This window comes from Sturnus vulgaris, chromosome 4, assembly GCF_052056855.1.
Source record: "Sturnus vulgaris isolate bStuVul1 chromosome 4, bStuVul1.hap1, whole genome shotgun sequence".
Lineage (NCBI taxonomy): Eukaryota > Metazoa > Chordata > Aves > Passeriformes > Sturnidae > Sturnus > Sturnus vulgaris.
In genome coordinates, this window is record NC_142246.1 from 48,135,655 (window position 1) to 48,145,426 (window position 9,772).

At 41.3% G+C, this 9,772-nt stretch overlaps 1 protein-coding gene across 4 annotated transcripts in view; it reads left to right on the forward strand.

Annotated features, from left to right (window-relative positions):
* The window catches only part of LEF1 (lymphoid enhancer binding factor 1), a 70,277-nt gene extending 63,311 nt beyond the window's left edge, over positions 1-6,966 (forward strand). For all 4 annotated transcript variants that reach the window (XM_014878317.2, XM_088163853.1, XM_088163854.1 and 1 more), the window contains one exon: positions 5,858-6,966. In XM_014878317.2, the coding sequence (XP_014733803.1) occupies positions 5,858-5,937 (80 nt within the window). In that variant the 3' untranslated portion in view covers positions 5,938-6,966. The remainder of the gene's footprint in view (positions 1-5,857) is intronic.
* Positions 6,967-9,772: the final 2,806 nt, after the last annotated feature.

A 9,772-nucleotide genomic window follows, 5' to 3' on the forward strand; every position in this document is an offset into this window, starting at 1 on the left:
AGCATACCCTCACACTGAGGTTTGCTTCCATCTGCCTCTGATTTTAGAGATTACAATTAAAGAAGTCATCTGATATACATGAATGCAAACCTAGCCATCCTGAAGACAAAACTAACCAAAAGAACAGAACAAAACCAGAGCCTTAACCATAGTATTAGAGCAATACTGCTAACAGAGCAAACCTTCTCATACCAGTCAGTTCCTTAATCCTCTATGTCAAGGAATTTTTATGCACATCATCTTTTAAATCTCTGACTCTTTCCCTGCTTGTTAAGACTGCACCGTATAGACAGTTTGGAAAACTTGATTGGAAAAGTTTGGAAAGCTGTACAAGTAAGGAAGCTCATAGCATGGCCAGCTGAAGCACCACTGTCTGGCCAAATAAAACATGAGCCTGGCAAGTCACTGAGGAAAGTGGTACCAGCAACCGTCTCTGAATTGGTGTTCTTGCCACAGAGAACAAAGTAGGTTTAAGTGAGTAGAGAGAGCATAATTTCTGAAGTTGCTTCCTCCTTGCAAAAGTTATAGGATATGTATTCCCTCATTAATATTAAGTTGTATCAGAGTTAAGCTCAGGAGTTATGAGAGCTTTCTATCTATCCTTCATCTCAGGGATACCTGAAATTGCACATAGTAAAATATTATTTCCAAAATTACACAGAATTGTGTAGAATTTCTATGGTGAAAAGGCAAATCACACACTAGGTGGGACTATATTTTGATGAATAGTTGGTTTTCTTCACATATGTGTGTCTTTTGAGGTACACAGATTTCCTGTTTTGTACTTTGGACCAGCAGAGATTTTATGATGAGATGAGTTAATTGCATCAAAGTGAAGTTGGTGTGTTTGAATTCTGTAGTGGTTTCTGGGTACTGTTGTCTTACACTTGTAGTGTTGCTCTGTGGATGCCTGTGTGTAGGAGAGTTGATGGAAGCATAAGAAGCACATCTGACTTGCCTTTGGTTTCATGAAGACAACTATTTAAATTATTCCAAGTATCAGAAGATTTAACTGTTGAGATTATCTTTCAAAGTACTGTAAATTCTAACCTATATTTAATTGTGGCAGAAAAAAAAATTATCTACAAAGGAAACTACTCGTGTTATTTCTTTCTTCTGAAAGAATTTTCACTTATTGTTTTACCAATACCTCATGTTCTTCCCTGTCACAGCAGGTGAAAACTGAAGTAGCAATTTCAGTGCCCCTAGCTCTCAGTCTAGAAAATAAATAATTTTAAAAATAGTCTTCTGAATGTTTATTATATGCCATAAAGATACAGAAAGGAGACAAGCCTGTTTCTTCCTCTGTCTTCCTTGCCTTTAGTATACTGTTCCTTTTTAAGAAGCTGCTAGATACAACTGTCTAGAGGCAATCTGGTTTTTATTATAAACATGGAGCCTCTCTCCCCTCCCACCCCCAACAGGAAAAACATGTCTTGGGTCTTCCAGGGAGATAATTTTAAAGATTATAGCTCAGTGATAGAGCTTGTAGTTTTGTGCTGCTTACACTGGGGGCCTTTGGTAAGAACCACACCTGCTTGGTATCACTGCCATCAGCTGCAGAAAATGGGAACCCTAAAATACCTGGGCGTTTTCCATGCTGAAACTAATCTGCTCTGGAAGAGGTCTCTGGTTTGGGAAGGCTGGGGGAGGAATATTCCTGCTGCTCACTTAATGCATCTAGCTGAGGTCAAACTATGAGGACAGAAGTTAGGACTCCAGGCTCCACCTGTAGTTAAATGGAGAGGTATTTTCAAGGGCAGTTAATTCAGGGCATTTAAAACAGCTGTGAATAATTCGCTGTTGGAGTCTCCATTCACAGTTACCAGCAAGGGGGTTAAAAGTAGCAAGGGGATGGAGGGGTTGGACAGACCAAGAAAAACTTCATACTAACATAGTTTCAACATGGCAGCATCTGTTACAGTTTTAGGGTACAATTTTATGTCATTTCTTTGGATACAAAGGCAGCTTAAAAAGTTTCCTCTGCTGCCTGCTGGTATCCAGCTCTTGCAGAGAGAGCCTTTTCCTGTCTCCCGTAGGTCTCTCCATCCATGTTTTGTAACAGCTTGTAGGACCCTGCAGCAAATTAGATTTCTGAAACGACTGGGGTTTTGTTGGGAGGTGCTTTTTTTGTTTAGAAACAACAAGGGCTGTGGAGTGTTTGTTTGTGTTTGCCCTAAACATCTCAAGGATCTGGTTTGGGCTAAACCCACAAACCAAGGCACAGCTGGGCAGGAAGAGGAGCAGACTGCAGTGCCGGCATCTATCTGCTTGTGCCTGAAACCCTCTCCAGCTCTGCTGTTAAAGAAAATACAGAGGGACTTCACAAACAGCATGAACCACCCTGATAAATAATGACCTGCTTTTGCATAGCCAAGTTTCTGGAGCATTGAATAAACCATGGCTGGCAGTAAGATGAACATGTTCGTTCTGGACTACAAAATAAATGACAATTTCAGCTTTTGGGTCCCTGAATTTGCCATGTTGTTTGAAGTACCGGATTAAAAGACAGGTTTGGAGATGAACTTTTTTTCTTTTTAAAAAAAATGCACTTGACTGCCTGTTATATGTAGGCTTGTCTCTTCTTAAAACTGTATCCAAACAATGTGATACGGAAAAGTGTAGAAAAAAAGTACCTCATTTAATAAGATTAATATCCCTCATCTTCTGTGAAGGGTTAGATATCTCTTTTACTCCATACTTACGCCTATCCTGACCCAGACACTCTTGACTTTCTTCAATAACCTTTTCTGATTAGCATGACTGGATGAAGCTGCATAGTTCTCTCCCTTGTTCTAGAAAAGTTAAAAGACCAGAGGAGGAGAATGAGACTTTGGTGGACCCACCCTGAAATCAAATTCCGAAGCATGGGGGAGGACTTCAGAACCCCTTGTGATCCCCTCATCCACCGAGCCCAGGCTTGCTAGGAGACTTTAGTTTTACCGTAGCAATTCCCAAATACAGTTTTACCACTTTGGTAGTAAGGATTTTCTTTTTCAACTGCATTATTCTTGAATCTTATGTCTGTTTCTTTCTCAAGATGTTATTTTCTTTTTCTTTTTCCCCTTTCCTCTTGCAGTCAGATGTACACTGCAAATGGCACAGACAGTGCCTCCTATTGTGGCTCAGGCTCAAGATTTCACATATGTAAAATGTGACTTGCAGCACTTTCTTTGAAGCCTAACCACAGCCAGGGAGCTGTAATTGCAGTCTTTGATTTGCGTCGACTTCACTTGTGGATTGGGCTTTGCTAGGGCATGCCTTGCCTGGCGAGACTTCAGCTGCAGCCCCCCAGTGAAGCCTTAGATGTGGGAAGTCTTCAGTCTCCTTAGCACATGCCTGTGGTTTCTTGAAAAGAATCCTGATTTGACCTGTTTTATATCTGTAAGGCAACACCATCATCACTCGTATTTTTTAGGTATTTGGTTTATCAGCAGCAGAAGCAATTTCCAGAATGTAGCCTTAATGTGCAGCAGGGGAAAGGCTGGGTTCTAGATGCTGTTTTAAGAATAGCTACTGTGTAATTTGCTGTACTGCTTGGAAATAAAAATATGTGGGGCTTCCCTGTGCCTGTCCCCTTTCAGAATCACCATGGTGTCTGCAGCCTCTCTAGAGGAGCTGGGCATAGTTAGGAGCTATGGAAGGGAGGCAGGCGCTGCAAAAGCTGGATTGAGAAAGAAGCAATGGCCGCTGTTGGAAAAAGCTGAAGGGCCAGAGCAAGGCCACAGTCGTTATTTTAACCTCCTGACTTCAAAGACAGCTTGCTGGTAAGGGAAGGGGGGAGGAGGCAGGGAACCCTCTCAACAGAAGAGCATTTCATTTCCTTCAGTGGACATTCCTGGCTGCTAATGGGGAGTAGCTCTGAATCACAGTGCTTGTATCAGACTGCTGTGAACTACTGGCCTGGCGCCTCAAGGCCATTCCTCAACAGGAAGCTGAATGTTTTCTTGTAAGACTGAGAGGAAAACCTTCCCAGGAAGAGCAACCTGGACCAAACCTTTGAAAATCTGGGATGAAAAGGCACAAAATAAATATAAAGCTGCAGGGTGCTCTCCCCTGTGTTTCTCTGCTGTTTGCTTGGCCTCTCTTTCGTGCTCCTTGGAAAGGTAGAGCCCTTCGTAGCGCTTTGATCCGCACGTGTTACAGAGCACTGTGCTACATTATTAAAAAAAAAAAAAAAAGGCAGGAAGCTCAGGAGACTTTTTTTAGTTGGGACATGGGTTGGTTTTATGAGAAAATAGGAACTGAATTAGTCAATACTAAGACCACCTCTGTTGAAGCTGCTGGTTTGCCGGTGGACTTCTAGCTGTGCTGTTTAGGAGACCTCAGTGGCTTTAAATGTCCTTTTGTGGCTACCAGCAGCAGGTGTAAGTTATTCCTTATGTATCAGGGATGGCAGTTTTTAGGCAACAAGGGAGTCTGCATCAAATCTAAGCTATACAGAGCAGTTTGCTATAAATTAGTGCTGGTCTTTTCTACCTTAGTCTGCAGCTGAACTTAAGTGTCCTCAACTTTCCACTTTAGCAATAGCCACGTGGGTGATCTCTGATAAGGAGTCAACTTGTTTAGTAAGATTTTGGGGCCTCAGCTTAAGCCCTGGTTTAAATACTGCTGAAACGTAATGTAATGTAAAACTTGCTGGCTAATTCAGCTTGTGGCTCTTGCAGGCTTAAGTAGTCTATCTCTCATGATTAGTCTAAAAGAAGTTTGACTTGTGGTTTAAACCATTTCTTCATAAACTTGTTCTGTCTTGCCTTGTGTGACTCAAGGTGCTGGCAGTGTAACTTCTTTATGTGACTAAGCAATTTGCGTTTCTTCTGGTGAAAATTCATTTTACCTTCTCCGCTGAACTGCATTCTTGTGCTAATTTTGATCACTCTCAAAAGCTTTGCTCATTGAGCCTTCTACTTGTTTGGCAGTTGAGTAGTACATGAAGACCTAGAGGTTAATGTTGATTTTTCTGAGATACCAATAATCCCCAAACAGTTACTGGAGAGCATGTGTCCATGTGTGGAAATACGTCTGACTCATTAGAGAGATTTTGGGTGGAGACCCTGTTATAACCCACTTGTCTGGATCAGAAGGGCAAGGGTGATAATTGAGTTGGCAATTTCATAAATCAGGTAATGTAACCCAGAGACCTAGTGAGGAAAAACTGCTCCTCTTTGGACAAGCAATTCCTGTTAGGCCTGTACTGTGGGCCATTTCACATGCTCTAAGAATCTAGATCCTTCTAAGATCTAGTGAACTTTACTGCTTGCGAGGAGGCCCATGGTTCTTAGACAGCTGGAAGACGTTCTCTACCCTGCTGAAGAGCAGAACAAATCTTCTCCAGTCATGCGGATGGATGGTAGAATCAGTGTTCACACAAGCCTCATTCACCACATTCCCCTACCAAACTGCTTGCAGAAGACAGCTTTTTTTCATGTCTGCAGGGAGTAGAGCTTGAGGCTCTGAAATAGAGGTTTAATTGACCTCAACCACTGCACTGCAGTACTAAAGCCTGAGGCTGTCTAATTTTGTAATGGTATCTGGGTCAAATGTTGTAGATAAATGAAATCCACTACAAAAGGGAAGTACTTCTGTAATATGCTGGATGTTTAAAACCCCACCTTTCTAGTTGGTATCTCTTTACAATCCAAAGTACTTTCCATAAATATAGTTGCAAACTTCAAGCAAAAGCAAGTAGTAATAGACTCTGCATTTAACTTTGACATTGTAATGCACATTCCACTAATACAGTTATAAGAGTTACAGTGACTCATCACCAGCTTGTTTGAAGAATTCATTCTTTTTTAAAGGCTTCAGATAGTCTTTATCACACTCTCTCTCTCTCTTCCCCCCCCCTTCCCTGTAGGTGGGAAAAGAAATGCTTTCTCAACTTGCAAAGCAAAGGCGGCGACACCAGGACCCCTTCTGGAGATGGAAGCTTGTTAAACCCTAGGTGTGTCCTTCATCCACACAGACCACCCCCAAGGAGTCTGTCCAGGATGTCATTCACCCTGATGTCACCGCTAAAGACACTGAATCATAAAGACAATCACTGCCAAAATCCTTCACTATCACGAGGTCCAGCCCTGATATAAATAGAGCAAATGAGCTCCTGGGTCAGCAGAGCAGCTTTTGTCTTCTTCACCTCTGCCTCGCACTCTTAAGCCCCTGTCTCATCTGTGTCCATATTGAGTCAGCAAACACAGTAGCATGGCTGTCTCTGCCTGCTTCAGCCAGCAGAATAACACAGACCACAGCTGCCCCATACAGCACATCGAGGAATGGAATTTGCCTGGACCAGGATGACGCGCTCAACCTTCTTTTTATTTAATGGTGCGACAGGATCAATTTTGGTTTTAGCTTTTTTTAAGAAACTTGAATGCTTTTATATTTTAACTTTTAGTTTGTAATTTCTTTGGTGTATATTTTACTAGGTATGAGCTTTTAAACAAGTGTCAGAAATCTGAAATACTTTTTAAATAAAAGGAGTTTTTCTTTTTTTTTTCTGCCAGAGGAAAAATCTGTATGGAAAAAAGGTGGCTGTTTTGTTAAACTATTTGTAACAAATAGTGGCCTCTCAGTCTATATAATACAGTGTCCTATAGAACTAAATAAATGTAACAACAATCAGCTGGTCAGTAGACATGTTAGTCTTGCATCATCTACTCTATAAACATAAGCAATACATCCAGCAAATCTGACTGCAGTGAGTTCTCCTTCTCACCCATTCCCCTTCTTCTTGTAAAAAGCCCAGCACTTGAATTATTACTTCAATTGTTCTGTATATGTATCTGTTTTTGTTAGCCTGTTAGTGGGATTTTATGCCAGTTGTTGAAATGAGCATTGATGTACCCATTTTATAAAATAGTAAGGCACAGCCTTTGCCAAAAATACTGTCAACCAATTTTTTTTTGTCATTCCAGTTTGAGTTAATGTGCTGAGCATTTGTTTTTTAATAAAAGCTTTGTAATAAAATGAAAGTTAACTGTCTTTAAAATTGGCTTAAAAAAAAAAAAAAAAGAAAATGGATTTTGCTAGAATCCCTCTAAGGTAGAAGCAAGCTCAGGAACGCACAGTCACTTGTAAGGCTGAAGACTTTAGGCTCAATCTTCTGTTGCAGGAAATGCTCACCTGGAGTGATTTTGGAAAATGACTTTTTATTTGAAAAGTGAGCAGAAGTCTCAGTTCCATAGCAGGAATAAGGAATGGGGAGGCTCAATGCTCCCTTGTGCTGCTCAGTTAGCTTTGGCCTAAGTAGAAGTACTTAAGGATCTCTCCACCATCATTTTCCTAGCAAAATCTTAGGGAAGGGAGCAGTGGTTTTAAGCTGATGATTAGGAATATGGATTTGCTTCTTTTTGGGTATGGTCCATGCCCACACAAGAGGTAGAGGTTTAAAGTTAAATTTTTTTTTCTGTATAAATTATTTGACAGACAGGGACTGAAGCTGGCTGCAGAATCAGCTGTGCAAGGCCTGGTTTCATGGTCTGAGATCCAGAATCAGCATGACCTGCCTCTTGCCAGTAGTGCCTGGGAGATGTTCCTGCCATAGCAAGCAGCGCAGCTGCCTCATTTCTACTAAGATACTTAAAAAAATCAAACACTGGAGCCATAGATAAACTGCTCCACTGATTTGTGAGTGGAAAAGAAATACTATGAACTGTACATTGACTCAGCATTCTTTGTATTCCAGCTCCCAAATCTTGTTTGGTGTGAGGCTGGACTGAGTCAAGCTTAAGCTACAAGAAATGACATAGGTCAGTTACTGCCTAAGGAAGCTTTGGAATTAGATTGTTTATAAATGACCCTTTAACTTGGTTGCATAAGAAAGTTCATAATTAAAAATGTTATAAAACAGCTTCCTCTTAAACCAGTGTGCACTGCACACATGCCCAGTTTTAAGGTTGTAACCAGCGTATTAGTTCTTGAAATATTTATTTCTAGCAACTAGTGATTATGTTAAAAAAAACCCCAAGACATAAAAAAACAAGTGACCAGACTCTCATATGGCAGGAGAAAATATCTTTTGAGAGAATAGCAACTGTATACTGAAGTTTTGCGAGACTTGGCTATGTTTCCATTCAATTATCCTAGCCTTTGCTGGAAACCTGTCTGGCTTTTGGTTTGGGGTTTGGTTTTGTTTTTTCAAGGGGAATAAAAGGCAAGTACTTAGTGCTGTAATTGTTCTAAATCAAGGATTACTGCAGAGAGATCTACAAATTACATGTTCCAAAGACAACAGTTCTTTTTAGAACTTAATAAAACATTACTACTTCATTTAGATTTTTTAATGGCTATTTAAAAAGCCATTTATCCATTTTGAAAAAAATAGTTCCCAATGGATGTGTTGGCCTCATGCAGCACGTTGTCCCCAATACACTGTTATGAACAATTGCCTGCCTTAAGGATCAAAGGTCTTTCAGCTCTAATAGTGAAGAAAAAGAATTTGGGAGCTAAAAATAGTATCTCTGCTGTTAATATATAGTGAAAGAAGCATCATGTGTTGGGCTTATTCATATATCAAAGACCTTTCACATACAACAGCTATGGGAAAGGTTAACTAATCTGCAAGGCTTAGGATGCTGCCAGGAGAGCACCTGAAACAGAGTAACGCAGCTATCCCGGGATACCCCCTGTGACTTGGGTCTGTGTCCACTCCTGCCCTCCCCTGCTAATTGGCATTTGTTCCTGTGGGACCAAAAGAGCCCTCACTGTACTGTGCCAGCTTGTCAGTGGAGAGAGATGAGCTAGTGAAGATGGCCAAGCGATGATGGTGCTACCCTGGCTGTCAGACTAGGTTTAAATTCTTGTGACATGGAACGAATTATTCTAGGTGAGACTTAAAACCAGCACCTAAATTCCTGATGAGTAATTTAGGCAGACATCAGAATCTACCCTTGTCTCTTTTGGGTGCCTGAGGAGATAATTATCCCCTGTACTTCCCACAGAAAACATCTTCAAGGATTTAAATGTTCCTACCTAATGGCTGAGTTAATTATCCAGACACTTCTGTACAAGCATTCATAAACCACTATGCCCTCACACTTGGTTCTGCACACGTACTAAAAGCAGGTCTTGTGTGGATCACAGCATGGGTAGTCTAGCACATAAACACAGAGCTAACCCAGCACCTAGGAAACACACAGCCTTCCCCCTCCCCTCACCAAAAACAGCAGACACAGAACAGAGGAGATGAGCCAGGATTATTTACAGCTAATCAGGCCAACATCACAGGATGGTCTGGCTCCTCAGGCTTCTGGATCACTTGGACCAGAGCCATTTTCCCTGTGTTACATAAAAGAACAATGCTTCAGCTAACTTTGGCTTCTTACACAGCAAGTGATGACAGATTCACTAGTTGTGCTTATAGGGACTCACCAGCTCTACTGAATTATCATCTGTTGTAGTTTCCACTTTGGATTAGGCAACAGAAAAGGCAGTAACTTAGTAACAAGGGATAGCTTGGTGGCTGGGTCAATTTGCAGCAAATGTAGGACCTTAAGGACCCAATCCTTGCTCCAGGCTCTTGGACAGCAGAATCCACAGCATCAGTTGTCTGCACTTCTTTGAAACCACTACAGTGCACAACGCTTTGAAGCAACTATTCTGTTTCCTGGTGGCCCCCTGCTCTGATCTACATGGCAGCTGCTTAGGCTAAAGCAAGACTGGCAGAAAATGAAGGACACTACTGAGACTTAAGAAATGCCCTTTAACTTCTCCCATAAGGCAGCTGCAGTTTTTCCCCTTTATTTGCAAGGGGACTAACATGCAAGGAAGCCTC